The 15,829-nt window shown below is 41.2% G+C and overlaps 2 protein-coding genes across 7 annotated transcripts in view; one reads left to right on the top strand and one right to left on the bottom strand.

The window, feature by feature from the left end:
* Positions 1 to 5,156, top strand: part of TRMT13 (tRNA methyltransferase 13) — a 12,314-nt gene extending 7,158 nt beyond the window's left edge. For both annotated transcript variants that reach the window (XM_077332884.1, XM_077332882.1), the window contains exons 9-11: positions 1,027 to 1,101; positions 1,826 to 2,255; positions 2,835 to 5,156. In XM_077332884.1, coding sequence (XP_077188999.1) covers positions 1,027 to 1,101; positions 1,826 to 2,255; positions 2,835 to 3,030 — 701 coding nt within the window. In that variant the 3' untranslated portion in view covers positions 3,031 to 5,156. The remainder of the gene's footprint in view (positions 1 to 1,026; positions 1,102 to 1,825; positions 2,256 to 2,834) is intronic.
* On the bottom strand, positions 3,209 to 15,826 carry LRRC39 (leucine rich repeat containing 39). Of its 5 annotated transcripts, none has more exons than XM_077332886.1 (10): positions 13,589 to 15,826; positions 13,029 to 13,310; positions 11,765 to 11,870; positions 11,052 to 11,208; positions 9,297 to 9,433; positions 8,884 to 9,029; positions 8,602 to 8,658; positions 6,873 to 7,025; positions 4,627 to 4,766; positions 3,209 to 3,346 (listed from the first exon to the last, which is right to left on the bottom strand). In XM_077332886.1, the coding sequence occupies exons 2-10, from the start codon at positions 13,151 to 13,153 to the stop codon at positions 3,306 to 3,308; spliced, it is 1,062 nt and encodes a 353-aa protein (XP_077189001.1). In that variant the 5' UTR covers positions 13,154 to 13,310; positions 13,589 to 15,826; the 3' UTR covers positions 3,209 to 3,305. The 5 variants fall into 5 exon arrangements, with proteins under 5 accessions (XP_077189001.1, XP_077189002.1, XP_077189003.1 ...); XM_077332887.1 differs by having other exon boundaries at positions 13,029 to 13,249; XM_077332888.1 differs by having other exon boundaries at positions 13,029 to 13,217.
* Between the last annotated feature and the right edge of the window lie 3 nt (positions 15,827 to 15,829).

Raw genomic sequence — 15,829 nt, 5'->3', positions numbered from 1 at the left:
ATAACCTGCACCAAAAACATGTGGACTGGAGATCTGGGAATCATTTTCATTCTTTTTGATAGCACCTTGTGGTCTCTATGCATGCATAGAAGGGAGGGTTGGGATGGGATGGGATGGGATGGGATGGGATGGGATGGGATGGGATGGGATGGGATGGGATGAAAGGGCTGTGTTGAGCCTATGGGAATGCTTAGCTTGCGGATGCTTCCCTTTCTGGACAGGAGCATTCCCAAAGCATATAATAATATGATCATGTTAGAGTAAACTCATTTTGGGTTGAAGCAGCAGTTTTTAATTTACAAGGGTAATTCATAATCTTGATCAGTAATTCTAGCTATGATTTAGCTAACAAAGCCTGTTGCTGAGAAAGGCAGATATTGCCACTGGTCTGTATCCTGCCCCCCCCCCCAAACAGTCAATTGTGAAGACTTGCTCCAGCATGAAGAAGCCCTTCTTGGGCTGGAGGATGGCTTCCAAATTGGATGATTGGCAGTGTACAGGCCATCATTGCTGCTTACTTGGTTTACTTCATTGGCCTTTCCCATTGGAGAGTTTTTTTCATCAGCTGAATCATGCCCAGAATCACTTTGTGAAAACAGATCACTAGTCCCTGAGAAGCACCCTTAAAAAGTAGTAATTTTTGTACATGAAATATACAAAATCCAGGTTAAATATACAAATCAGTGAAACAGTGCTTTGCTATAGTGTGAATTATTGTATTTATTCATTTTGTATCTTGAACATTCACATTGCCTAATTTGTAGATTACATTTGCAGAATATTTCCATGAGGCTAAAATGAATTAATTGCATTGAACCACACTGATTAAAGATGTTATATCAAGATAGAACACTGGATACTTTTGACTACGAACCTGTGTTTGATTTGTTTGCTATTTGAATAGGTTCTCAGTGGAGCTTGTTTTGTGCTTTTTCAACCTGTGGTTTATCTTTTGTCACACACACACGGTATCTACATTATTCAGAAGGAGGTAGACTAAAATAAGTAATTTGGACTTTCTTTCAGATAAGGTACCGGTTCTTGTGAAAGAGAAACTGCCTGCGGTAGGCATTGGAAAGCATGTGTGTGGCTCTGCAACAGGTACAAATTGTACAGACTATCAATACTGGTGAAAAGAAGACAGATGAATGCACACCAGGAAAGCTAACTTTGCTTAAAATTACACAAGGCAATGTGACCAAGGGCAGGCGCTGACTTGTGGGATTTCATTACCGTTTTTTGGTTCTGAATGTACTGGATTTGCTTAAAACAGCCATTTTGGTTTTATGTCAAGGTAGCTATAAGTAATTTGAAGAAACAAATTAGTGAGACTTACCAAATAGTAACTATATATGTAGAATAAATTGCTGTGATTTACTTGGACTGCAGTTCTGTGCAAACTTACTTGGTAGAAAGTGATAGGTTTGTCTTCCGAGTACATATGCACAGAGCATTGTTGTTAGGCAGCATGCTGAACAGAAAAAATGCTGTTAGGTCTGTTAATGAGCCAGACTGTTCCCGCTGTGTATAGATAATATCCAGGGAAAGGTATCTGATTTTTAAATGATTTTATTGGTATTTCAAAGGTATTTGATGAAGGGAGTTTGGGCTCTTGAACGCTTATACTAAAAACATCTTGATCTCTAAGGTGCTACTGGATGAATCTAGCTGTTCTATTGCAGATCAACATGGCTATCCTCTGAAACTATTGAGGAAAAGGATTTTCCAGGCATCCGTTATTATATTAAAATATTGTAAAAAAAAATAGTTGCTCTTGTTATTTGTTGTGGGGGTAAAACAGTCAATTCATATTGTATGTTCACAGATCTTGCTCTGAGATGTTTGGCTGAAACCTACGTAAACCTCTGTGACGATGATGGAAGGGAAAGTCCAGCAGCTAAACGCTGGAAGAGCAGTGGAACCCACCAACCATCTAATGATTCTCCCAGGGAAACATGTAGCGGGTCTTTAGCTGAGAACTGGAGCCCTGTGTTTGGCATTGTTATTGCACTGTGTTGCCATCATAGGTGTGACTGGAAGCATTATGTAGGTCAAGAGTTTTTTACCGCAGCAGGGCTTGGGGTGACAGAATTCAATTATTTTAAAAGAATGACAAGCTGGGCCACTTGTGGCATGAAAGAAAGTTATCCCCAAACCCCAACAATTGGAACAGAGAGCAAAGAGCAAGATGGTGAGGCTGATGAACATGACTCACATGACAGAAGTTTGGAGTGCAATACAGATAGTCTGCAAGGGTAAGTGAGTGGCTATTTGTACCATGAATTAGTCTTGTCAATGATAGTCTTTCAAGTTGATCTCAGAATCTTGAATGCTTTCATAGGCAGGGTCTATATTTTAAGAAAATTTGAACTTTTGATGCATTAAAAAGTTCTAACTTATTTTTATTCCTTGAAATGTTATCCTTTCCTTTATTAACAAGCTCCTTCAACAGGAGGACTTGATCCATATAGTAAAAACATAAACAACAATTATAGAACAGTGATAAAAGAAAATTATCTCTAGTAAAATTGTGAGATTGTCACTTTAATACGTGGCAGGAAAGTGTCACAAAAGACATTATACTAGACAAGATTGTGTAACTGTAGGACTAACGTCAGCCAACAAAAAGAAAACTGCTCACTGTCCAACAGAAATTTGCTACTTGTTCAAATGAAATGTTAGCATCATTTATTAAAACATCTCTATCCCACTTTTCATTATGGATTCAGGGTGGCTTACAGTAATAGTTTAAAATATTTCCAGTCCAGCCAAAATAAAACAACAATTCCAAATCTTTATGTGGTAATTAAATATTTTTCCTCCTTTGGTTCTAGGCTGCTGTCTACTGAAGAACGGAAGCAGATAGGCCTCTTATGTAAACTGTTGATTGATCATGGCCGGATTGAATATTTACAGCAAAGAGGATATGATGCTGTGTTGCAGTACTATACAGATCCCAGTGTGTCCTTAGAAAATGTGCTGTTGACAGCAACACCACGTCAGTCTTCATTACCTCACTCAGTTACTTAAAGGGAGAGGGGCATTTTAGAAGGGTTGGACACGTGCTATGCAGAATTTTTTTTTATTTGATAACACCGTGTACTGAGCTTACCAATCAGTGTTGGCTTTTACAGTCTCCTTTGAACCAGAAGAAGAAAATATCAAAGCATTCATCCGAGGGGAGAGAATATCACAATGTTTTAGTCATAGTGTATTTGAGTGCTCTTCAGTCTTCCTAAACTTGGAAAAAGTATGACAGTTACTTCCTAGGAGTAGTAGTACAAGCAGACTGGAAGATCTTATTTTCATTTGTTATTGATGGTAGCAATATTGTTCCCTGTGTTTTCTGAAAGACAAGAGGTCAGAATGGAAGAATCCACATTCAGTTTTACATACAGCTCTTATTTACAATCTCAACTAATTTGTTTGTATGTGTTATAATAGTTGTTTTACTCCCTGTTTAGAAACTGCATTTGAACTCATGAGGTCATTTGTATCGAATTAAAGTAGCAAGAAGGCAGGATTTCTTAGGTGGCTGCTTTACTTTACTGCCTTAAAGAGCAGCATGGCATCAGCCAGCTGATTTCTAGGCTCCAAGCAACACTGTCTCCCATACTGCCATCTGCTAGCATTGTAGCATGAGGGAGAGAAGGAAAGGGTGCTACTGCACCCGCCTTGTTCTAAATCTCTAAAGTGCTACTTCAATAAGATCCTTCTTCTGGGCCCTTGGACTCTTAGAAATCAGCAAGTAATGAGAAATATCTTGCACCAGAGGATCTAGTAAGGAACAATGGTTTGGATCTCATGGAGGATTTCCATAGAAGTGGGAGACATTTTTGCCATTCCCTCTTATGCAGATCCAGCTCTCCCTCCATGCTGTTCCTGAGGCCCCCTTTCCCCCTGAGGCCCCAGTATTTTGGGCTGCAGGGAGAAGCATGGATGTTCTGCTCTATGGATGGAAATCTCCAGGGGATCCAAGCCATTAGCATTTATATGGAGAAATTCATGGGGACAGGTAGTTTAGGTGCAAATATGGCATTTGGTGCATGTTTATCCTTTCTTAGCACATATTTGTTCGTTTCACTTATTCACCTCTATGAATGCTGTGTGCTTACAAACTGTCTTAGATTTATTTTCTCCTGCTGCATTTGAAAACCTTGGCTTGGATCCTACCTTTTCTGCTTCTGAGGGAAGGCAATTTTGGTAATTCTGTCATCCAACCCCCAATCTTGCACTTTGCTCCCCCAATCCAACTCCCAATCTTGCACTTTGGGGGCGGTACAGCGGACTGCAGCTTGGGGGAGTCCCCCTTCACCCAGCACAGCTCTGCTTGGGCTAGTTAAGTTTTACCTTAAGAGGACAAAAGCATTAAAACTGCGCATATTAGCGTAGTTTGTTGTTTTCTTACCCCTCCCCCCCTCCAAATAAAAAAAACAGCTTTTGACATTCTGTAGAATACGGTGTTTGGAATATAGTCAGTAGCAATCTAAGTTGGCAGACTGTTCCTTCCTGGGCCAAAGAGAAGGAGATACATATGGAGTTGCTAATAAAAAGGTAGTGTTTCTTCTCAAGATAGATGTATGTTTTCTTCCAAAAATTCAGTGTAGTGTCAGTATGCAAAGATACCTTTTCTGCTGAGCAGTTCCTCAATGTAAGCATGCATGAATTGAATTCCATACAATTCTTGTTCTTCCTCCTCTTCCTCACTCTCACATGGAGGGAGTATAATTTGAAGTTTCAGTGGATTGTCTCTGAAGTTGACAAATCTAGTAATTTATGAGAATAATATGTTAATGGAATGATTTCGGATTAAAAGAACAAAGAAAAAGTAATTTCAAGCCAAATGGTTCAATATCCTGGAGATGCTAGCAGCGAAAATCATGTTCCTATAGGCAGTACTTCTGTTTGTATTATATAATTTTTAGCATTTTACAGAACTGAATCCCACATTTATGGTGTCAATTCATTCAAATATTTATTTACTTCCAAACTTGTGCCTGCTTGTAAAATCACTGTGGCTTTCGTGGGGCTTTGTGTCAGCTGACTTTAGCGGAGTCGGGGATGTCAAACACATTTAATAATTTAATAATTGTATCTGAGGAAGTGTTCGTGCACACGAAAGCTCATACTCTGAATAAAAATTTGTTGGTCTTAAAGGTGCCACTGGACTCTAAATTTGTTCTGCTTCAGACTAACTCGGTTACCCACTTGAATCTATATTCATTTACAATATTTCTGTGTATTCTGAGTTGGCTAATAAAGTCAGTTTTAGCCAGGGTTGGTAAAAGCATTCCCCTTCAGTAAGTAGCGATGTCCTCCATATGCTTCAGAAACCTCCACTGGTGTAAAATTCTTCAGTCAGGATGTTGACTGAACTAGGTTCCTGGACACACATCACTATAGCCTTGGCCGATCTACATTGGTTCCCAATCTGTTTCTGGGAACAATTCAAGCTGCAGGTTTTGAAAACCCCTACATGGCTTGGATCCAGCATACCGGAAGGGCCCTTAGGAACCCATGCAAGCACTAAGGTTGTCTTTGAGACCCTGCTATAGGTTCCCTTACCTTCTGAGGTTAAGTGGGTGGCAACACAGGAGAGGACCTTCTAGATTGCACTACTAAGATTGTCCCCTTCTATTGTCTTCTGCCAAGCAGGTGAATTGTTAGAATTGTTTTAATGTTTTTGTACATGTATTTTAAGAGCCTCTTGTGGCGCAGAGTGGTAAAGGCAGCAGACATGCAGTCTGAAAGCTCTGCCCATGAGGCTGGGAGTTCAATCCCAGCAGCCGGCTCAAGGTTGACTCAGCCTTCCCTCCTTCCGAGGTCGGTAAAATTATTACCGAACTTGCTGGGGGGTAAACAGTAGTGACTGGGGAAGGCACTGGCAAACCACCCCGTATTGAGTCTGCCATGAAAACGCTAGAGGGCGTCACCCCAAGGGTCAGACATGACCCGGTGCTTGCACAGGGGATACCTTTACCTTTACATGTATTTTAGTTTGATTTTAATAGTTTCAATGATGTGTTTTTGTTTTAATGGATTTTAAGATGCATTTTTATTTATGCTTTTTTTCTGTCAGCCACCTTGGTGGCCCTGATGAGGACAGAAAGATGGGGTATACATTTTGTAAATAATAAATACAAACATTAGAACCTCAAGAAAGGCAGGGCAGGCAGCAGTGTAACACTGAGCACATAAAAGTTGGCACTTGAAACTCCCAGCAAGGCAGGAGGGTGCAGGAGGCAGAACAGCACTTGGAAACCCCAGAGACAGCACATCTCTCCTGCTTGTGTTTATTCTGTGCACACAAGATGGACTAAATCAAACCAAGTGAGTGTGTTTGGTGGTAATCATTTGGTAAATCACTGTGTGCACATGTACACTGAATTGTTTACTGAGAGATGCTTGCCAACCACTGGGAACAGTGGAAGACACACGCTCTAATTAGCAAAGCACCAGACATAATACCCAAAGAGAACAGGACTAGCTCAGACATAGAGGAAAGTTTGTGGGTGCAGTGGTCTAAATGAGGTCAAGAAAGTTGTCTTTACACAGTCATGTGAATGCTGGTGAAAACAGTGAGCAAAGAAACATCTATCTACGTCCTTCTCTTTTGCTGTGCAATTAACTGATTTTGATTATTTGAATATTAAATTGTCTGTTTCAAAACTCCTGACTTTGTCCCCCTCTGAAGCTGGATAGCTTGAACACTTAGCCAGAAGCACACTACTGGTGAGCCCTCGTTTTTCATTTGGTTAAGGAATGGGGGAGGTTGATTCCTATGGAAATCTTTTCCCCAAAGCAGCAGCCAGGCTGTGTACATCTACCCACAGCTGTGAACATTGTAACAATTGTGATATCTTTCCTTTTACCTCAGGTTTGTCATGTCTTTCATGCAAACAGGAATATCCTGAAGCTTGTTATTGCTGAGGACAAGGGTACTTAGGTTTGTCAGGCTGCAAATGGCTTCTGGCAAATTAGTTATTTCATTCCGTTGGAGCCACAAAGTATGTAGGTTTTCCATTCTGTGAAGAAAAACAGCTCTATTAATTATGAACAAAACCCCTTTGGTATATGTTTCCGTAACTTCTCTTGTCACCTTTGAGTGTATCTGCAGCAAAATGTCCGTGTGTGGAGAGACCAATTACAGCAGGCTTTCTCAACCAGGGTTTCATGAAACTGTTGTGTTTCTTGAGGACCCTGGAAGGGTTTCCTGAATGGGTGGGAGTTAATCAATTTTTAAATATTTTTTAAAATGTGTTAAACGTTTATGGGGTGATATGACCATATACGGTCATGTCAACCAGCCCTCCCCCGTGGCCAATGATGGGCCTGGAAGCAGTGGGAAGGGGAGGGGCCCTGGGTGGGCATGTATACAGCTGTGCTTCCCAACCACACTCTGCCTGATCGCAGAACTTCTGGGGTTTCTCAAAGCCTGAAGAATATTTCAGGGGTTTCTCAACAGTAAAAAAGTTGAGAAGGGCTGAATGAGAGATTTTATAACAGCAAGGTAAGGAAAGCCATGTGGGATCTCAAGAGTGCCAGAACCAGTATGTTGAAGACATGTGTTCTGCCATCATGTATTTTATTCTTGCAACAATCCTCTGAAGAAAGCCAGGTTAAGAAAGAGACTGCTTTTCCCAAAATTACCCAGTAAGCCTCATGTCTGAATGGGTATATAAACTCCGGTCTTCTTGATTTACACATGCTGAATAATGTACTTTTGCAATAATTTGCCATCTCACCATTCCATATAGTAAAATGCAGTTGCAAAATGAATTGATAGTGTATTATTCAACATGTATGAAACGTTTTAAGAAGCTAGTTGTAATCTAGCATTATGACTACTCTCTCACATTGGCTTACAAAAAAAAACATATCCACCTGACTTGATGGATGATAAGTCCTTATAACTGTTCTGATATGTTTATAGTAAAAGAAAATGGTCAATGAAACATTTCCCACCAAAATAGTTCTGTCATTCACCATAACATCCATCACAGTAGGCTTTTTGGAATTCACTGATTTGTGGACCTGAAAATGCTAGCTAAATTAGCAAGCTCTGCCTTGAAGAGGCAAATAGGTTAGCATCAGCAGAAGTGGAAGGAAGGACGGGAGTTTTTACCAGATTTCTTCCTCATATTGGTAATGTCCCCTGCTGTGATGGATTGTGATTGCTTTTCCAATCCACAGAGGAATTTCAAGACAAACAGCTAGTCACTTGTGGAAGGATGAGAAGGATTCCCTTCACCAAGTCCTTCTGTGAACTTTTCTGCTGGATCCAACCCAGTATACTTCTTCCAATGACATCCTCTATTTTAAACTAGCCTTTTAGGTTTGTTAATTGACATCTTATAGACCAGGTAGCCCCATCCAAGTAAAGTGGACTAATAGGACTGAAGTGGATTAAATGTCTGCTGAGGTATTATTTCAGACCAGCATGGTGTCATGGTTAAGAGCAGCAGCCTCTAACCTAGAGAGACAGGTTTGATTTCCTACTCTTCCACATGAAGCCAAACTGGCTGACCTTGGGTCAGTCATGGTTCTCTTAGGACTGTTCTCTTAGAACAGTTCCCTTAGAACTCCCTCAGCCCCACTTACCTTACAGGGTGTCTGTTGTGGAGAAAGGTGTTCGTAAGCTGCTTTGGAATTCTTTGGCTAGTGAAAAGTGGAATATAAAAAACCAGTTCTCAATTACATTTAACGGTACATCTTTTGCTTGAGGGGGTCAATAGTGCAATCATGGTTTACTTTAATAGAGGTGCATTTCTGTTACTATCTGTGTAACAAGTCATCTTATTTTAGTGGCTTTTACAATTAATATGAAATATCCTGAATACAGCCAAATAATTGAGGCACAATTTTTCTCCAGGTGCATATTACCTGTCAATATTCCCAGGGATTTCCTTCAGTTTGTTGCTCCCCATGTCTAACCATTCCAGATTTGGCATCTCCAGGATGACTGATGGGAAGGTGGTAAACTGGTTCATACTCAGATCTATGTGATAAAGCTTTTTCAGGTTGCTGAGCTGATGAAAAGAGGGAAGTGATAACCATCAGCTAAGACTGCCAGACCAAATTTCTCAGGATGCTACGCAAGATGTCTATGCCCTGGTCTGGGAGAGGAGAAGTATATGCACAGCCAGCTTTATATTGTTTATAACAGAGAAACTGAGGGACAGACATTTTATTTCTGGAGAGAAAAAGTCACCTCAATATGAGGAACTGCACAGGGGACCTGTCATAGCCCTCTATCATATTGAGTAATGAAAGAGCGAAAAATTGTTTTCCCAGACCTGATGAGGAAGCTCACTGATGTCTCTGTTGACTGCCAGCTCCAGTCTTTCCAGACTGACACAATTGCTTAGCTCTTTAGGAACAGTTTTAATTTTATTGTAACTGACATTCAGCTCCTGGAGATTTGACAACTGACCTGCAAAAATTAGAAATCAAAACCTTCATACAATCACTTGTTAAAATAATTTCCTTTTCAATAAATAGCATAGTGTTAAGTCAAATGTGTGTGTGGGGGGGGGATGTCAAGGACATGAAATAAGCTGGAGGAGGAGGAGGGAAGCTGTGGCACTAGAACTGCCAATCTCCAGGGGCCACCTGGAGATCTCTTGCTATTTCAGTTGATTTCCAGACAGCTAAGTTCAGTCCCCCTGGGGAAAATGGCTGCTTTGGAGGGTGGGCTCCCTCCCCTCCCTACATCTCACCGCCCCCAGGTTTCTCCCCAAAATCTTCAGATATTTTCCCTAGAGCTGGCCCCCTCAGAGCCCATTTCAGAGGAGGGTTTCCAACGCACATGAAAGGCCTAGAAGTCTTCTAGAGTTACAATTGATCTCCATACCACAGAGACCAGTTTCCCCTGGGGAACAGTGCTTTTTGGGAAGGTGGACTCTATGACACTGTGCCCTGCTGAGGTTCCTTCTCTCTCCAAATTCTGGCTTCCCTAAATCTCCAGGAATTTACCAACCTGGGGCAGGCAATCCTTGTGTGGATTTTATCCCTAAAGCAGCATCCATCTTTTGGGGCACTAACCAAACTGTAATCTAGCACCGGGATCAAGGGGAGGGTTTATAGCAGTGGTTTTCAGATACCACTGGCAGTACATGTACATCATCTAGTTGGATGCAGGATTTTCATACCAGTAAGAATTTGTCATCGCCTACTGACCCTACCTGCCAGGGATTACCTTTTTGCATGCTTGCCACTCAGGGTTTCTCTGAGCACCTCATTCTCCCTGCCCACCAGTAAGGTAAGTGCTTTTGATGAGCAGTTTCCTGCCAGGGATTATACCTTAGGGCCACAGCAACCAAATTTACTCCCAACTGTACTGCTGCAATTGTTAAAGTTCTTGAAATATACCTAAATGATAAATATAGCAATGGAATCCCCATAAACATACAAATGTCCTTCTCAGAAAAAGAGGGCCTTCTCTTTTTTTCATAGTGGGACCCAGGTTCTTTGATACAATGACAGTGGAGAATGTAAGATCCCAAAGGCTGAGAACCATTGGTTTATAGGGCAAGCAGAAAGGTACACATAACAAGCAGAGAACAAATGGGAGTGCTGCTGGGTTCAACAAGATTGAACTGATTCTGTAGTTTTTAAGTGGCTTGAACATCAGTGTGTTTGAAAAACACACATTGACCTAGAGTTTAATTAATATTTTGAATTAAAGTTGTCTGTCCCTAATCTGAGAAAATGGGTGGGTACCAGCTGATCAATGGCCACTAAAATACTAAGATCAACAGATATACAATATTAGAAAACCAATTAAAACAGGTGTTCATTGGCAACTTAAAACTGCCCAGGACAGCTTATCTTGGACTAAACGTTAGTTTAAGGTGCTGCAGACTCCTGTGTTATTTTGCTGATACAGCCTACCATAGCCACCCATCTGGAATTTAAAAAAAAACAATATAACACATTTAATGTAAGTCAAGCTATTTAAAAAATATTTAAAAAAAAACAATGTTACTGTTATAGCACTTCCAGATTCAGGAATGAAACCGTGAGTGACGACTAAAGGTGTTCAAACTCACCAATCTGTGTAGGCAGCTCCACAATGGAATTTCGAGACAGATCTAGCACAATGAGATTTTGAAAGCGACTAATGAATTCAGGAATTTTTACCAAACCAGTTCTGTGAAGCTGCCATTCCTGGAGGTGGTTCAGTTTCAGCAAGCAAGAAGGTAGTGTCTAAATTTGCAAAGATAAATAGTTAATTTTAAGTAACCGAGAAAACAAATTCAAGCATGGTTTCTTAATTAGTGCAGAAAATCCAGTGGGAAGCAATTTATACAAACAATTCTAAAAGCTCTACAATAATCTACCCAAGGATAAATCATAAAATTAATCAAAGTAAAATGAACAAATTGATATACATTTGACAGATTCTCATCCCCCCCCCACCACACACACACATACCCATCCAAGGCAAGACAAAATTTTGCCCAAATCTTTTCCCCAGCAGCAGTAAAAGCAGCTGGATGAGTGTGATTAAAAAAATTGTAGAAAAAGGATTAAACAGAATCACCTCACCCCATCGCTAGTCTTCAAGCTGAAATTACTTTGCAGTTGCATTGCATTAAAAATATTGAAAAGAATAATCAAACTACATTAGTTCTACTTTAACCCACTTGCTTCAGAAAGCAAGGGGTATGTGTGTGTATAAGAATATGATCAAATTCATTAAGATGAAATGAAGCCAAAATCCTGAAATATTTTCTTAGCAGCAACCCTATGCTTGCAGTACCTTCCATTCTTCATGTTCAATCTTTAATATAACCCTTCCATCTTCGGTGACCACTTTTTCTTTGAGCTTGGTCAGACTGACCCTCTCTTCCCAAACAAGCGTCAGCCTAGAAAATAATGAAATCCCATCTTTATTGCTTATAGCCTGAAATATAGGCAGTGCCAAAGAATAGATTCTGGGACCAATGGACAGAACCTGTGGTGAAGGGCATAACAATTGTGCTTATGTAGGCAAGAAGTGATATTGGTCTCTTTCCAGGGAAAGGTCCCTAAGACCACACTTCCAGTCTGCACCAATAAAACTTCACTTAAAAGCAACGCAAAAGCTAGCTGAGGCCTGACTGATGCAAACGGATGCAGAGTTCTCTGGACTGCTATTTCAGCCTGCTAATGGGGATACAGCTGCTGCTGCTCTCTGAGACCTCATGCCAAAAATGGCCTTTCTAAGTAATAACTTCTGGTGTCAGACTTTAACTGGAGGTGTCAGAGATTTCCTATGAAGATCTCCCTGCATGAAAAGTTGGACTTCAACTTGCTTCCTGTTATGCGAGTTGTCTGCTGGTAGGGAGGGACGAGTGTAGGTATTGCACAAGGGGACATTGTAAATAGTGTCCTCCCACCTGTCACCTTCTCTGTCACCTTATTCTGCTGCATGTATAGTCCACTCTGCTGAAGAAGAAGAAGAGTTGGTTCTTATATGCCGCTTTTCCCTACCTGAAGGAGGCTCAAAGCTGCTTACAGTCACCTTCCCATTCCTCTTCCCACAACAGACACCCTGTGGGGTGGGTGAGGCTGAGAGAGCGCTGATATCACTGCTCGGTCAGAACAGTTTTATCAGTGCTGTGGCGAGCCCAAGGTCACCCAGCTGGTTGCATGTGGGGGAGAGCAGAATCGAACCTGGTGTGCCAGATTAGAAGTCCGATCTGAAAAGGCAGATCAACGGGAGAAATTGGTCTTGGAGTTTAGAAACAGAATAGATTGACCAGGGGGTGAATATACTGGTTAGAGTGTAGGACATCCATGTTCAAATCCCCATTCAGTTCTCAGTCTAGCTTAACTCACAGAGTTGCGGTAATATAAAAGGGTATAAGAATGAATCCTGTATATGCCACCCTGAGCTCATGAGAGGAATAATAATAATAATAATAATAATAATAATAATAATAATAATAATAATAAAAGGAAATAATAAAAAGGGAATAAATGATAATTAGAAATGGGATTCTAAAGATGCCTGGGCCCTGTAACTTCTAATAAGTACCTACCTCCCTGCAGCCCTCTGTCTGAATTGCCTTTCCTTCCGGAGTTCCGTATTTATTTTTTCAATTCTGACTTCCCAAAGTGCCTTGACAGCTGTAAATGAGCCAACACAAGCTGCTGTTTCGGTCATGCCTCTTCAGCATTCTGATTCAGTGTCAGATCTGGGTTGTCTGCATTGCTCTTGCATACAGGAGCTTCATGTATCAGAGAAGAAACCCTGTTGAAACTGTCAGAAGCATCAACTTAGATCTCTGGAGACTCACTTAACTTGCTTTCAGTAGGGACACCTGCAGTGATTAAAGAGGCAAGCAAAAAAGAATACCTACCCTCTGGTTTCAGGAACTAGCGGAGAGTCACATGCAGACTTCTACACTCAAGCAACATAAAGAACAAACTACTGAAGACATTTTTTTTCCTTTTCTAATAAAAGCAACTACAATAATTTCAGAATATCACACCAAATTTTAGCCCCAAAGAACAGCAAACACTCTCCATGAGTCAACAAATCTCTTTGTCACTACATTCATCTCCGGGTGTCAACAAAAGCTGATTATTAACTGCTTACCTAAATAATTGGATGTATTTAGGTGGCTTTCCATGACTTGTTGATTTCTGCTCAGTAACAGAGAGGGGTCATGAATCCTGACCACTTTGCTAAAGCCATTAACAGCTCACACGTGGGCTTTGACAAGAGTGAAATGTAACTCCAGCCGAGTTCTAATTTTAGCCTGTGACTCTTGCTGCAAATAGCAAGTACAGCCACAGTCCCCAGAAGTATTAATCTACTCAGAAACTGTCTTTTTTTCAGAATTTTGTTCTGCTTCTCCAAATCAAGAATCAGCAGACTATGCTAGATCAAGAATTGTTTTTAAGTTACTGTAGTTGTGGTAATGATGTAAAACCAACCAAACAAGGAATTTAGGTTAGAAAAACTAGACCCCCCCCCAAAAAAAATATAATGCATTACAAGAAGAAACATAAATTACTTTATTGAAAGTATTTTCCATGACCTTTATCTGGAAAGAACAAAATACATCCATTTTAGAACTCTTTGTATTATGCATGGGTGTTTTTCCTCACTTTCACTGTTTTTTCTTTGTCATTCTTTACTAATTTTCCTCCCTTCAGTGCTCAGTTCAGCTTCTGATCGCTATTTCTCTGGGTTTCTGAGAGTGTTTTTGTGTCTATTTTCTATTTGTGTCTATTTTCCCCTTGTTCTGCTTCTAATCAAAGGTATTTCAAAAGTGTACAGATTCCCTCTGATCCCCCCTTGACCTTTTGCCACCCCTGAAGGTCACTCCCCAACCACACAGAGGTTGTTCTGCCCGCTCTGCACCTTTCACCATTCTCCCCTCCCTTCATCTGTGTACAAGCTCCATTTCCTTCTCATTTTGATGTGGAACACATCTTTTGGCGTGCCCCCTGAAACAGAAATGGCTATGGACGTGACATCCATAGTCCCATCCCAGGGAGCATGCCAGAAGAAGCAGGGAGGTGGCTGGCGAAGACGGTGGTATTAGAGCAAGGCCCAGCACTGAGCCCTGTTGCCACCACCGCCCATCTTCTGAGGCCAGTCCCCCTCTCCTGAGAGTGGCAACAGAGGCGGTGGCAGCAGAGCAACGAGGCCCAGCACTGAGCCCCATTCAGTGTTCTGCCGCCCATCTGCCATAGCCAGTCCTGCCCTCAAGAGAGCAGGGATGGCCTTGGAAGATGGCAGCTGATGGTGGCACAGTCAGCAAGGCTCAGCACCGGTTCTAACCAGCGGCCACCTCAGCCGTTATGTGGAATGTGTTCCACATAATGGCCAAGAAGCTGCTTGTATGAAAAATTGGTTTAACTAATTTTTTTTACAAGCAGTATGAGTCTAGTAATATGAAACTCATTTGTCTCAGACTGCCGAATAAAAAATCAAACAGGGTGAAAGTTTAATGGGAGTTCTGTGAGGTTTAGTTACCTGATTGTGTTATCTACAGGTGGATTTGGAAAGGAGACAAAGACAGAATCCACAGTGCAAAAAGAAAAAAGTAATATTTCAGTGTTGCATGAGAACAAAATAAAAGGAGGTAGATCCTCAGTGTGAAATTGACATGCCATGTACAGAGAGACAATGGGTTGGGAAGCCTAAAGCCCTTTCTCTTTAATGATTTAGTGAACATAGTTTTTGGGGAGACCATTTTGACAGACCCCAGAAGCCTAACATTAAAATGGTGGCTTAGACTCATGGACCTTCTGAAGTCAAGAATCACTTAGGATTGATCCATTTGGAGGACAGAGTGAAATTGGCACTGGACAGACTTTAAAAAACTGCCACAATCATGATCAATTAGAGAATCACAGAGGAAAAAAACATGCAAATTTGCAAGGAAGGGCAGGAAATTATGGTTACTATGTAGCTCTACTAGGACACTGGGGGGGGGAGGGAACCTGTTTTTCAATTTAGTAGCATAAGACTACAAAAGCAGAGTTTATGCCAGAGGACTCCTCTCCCCTATAAATTGCAGCCCCGGGCAAAGCGTGGTAAAGTTGCAGCTGACTTTGCACAGGTGTGCAACACACACACCTAGGTTGTCAATGATCACAACTTGCAATGCCAATGGGTTCTACTGTGCATTCTGTAGACTCAACACATTCTCCCATATTATAAGATTGTGCGACTCTTTCCCATTTTACACAGTGGGGCTGATAACACAGCAGAGAATCCCCTAGTGCTTGGCAAAACAGACAATGGGGCTTCACAGCTGCTTGCCAATTTCAAAAACAAGTCTTCTTCCCCAGCCATCTTCAGCTTCTCCTAAGCTCTAGTGCA

This window comes from Paroedura picta, chromosome 4, assembly GCF_049243985.1.
Source record: "Paroedura picta isolate Pp20150507F chromosome 4, Ppicta_v3.0, whole genome shotgun sequence".
Lineage (NCBI taxonomy): Eukaryota > Metazoa > Chordata > Lepidosauria > Squamata > Gekkonidae > Paroedura > Paroedura picta.
The sequence above is the reverse complement of the archived record's forward strand: the minus strand, read 5'-3'. Positions and strand labels throughout refer to the sequence as shown.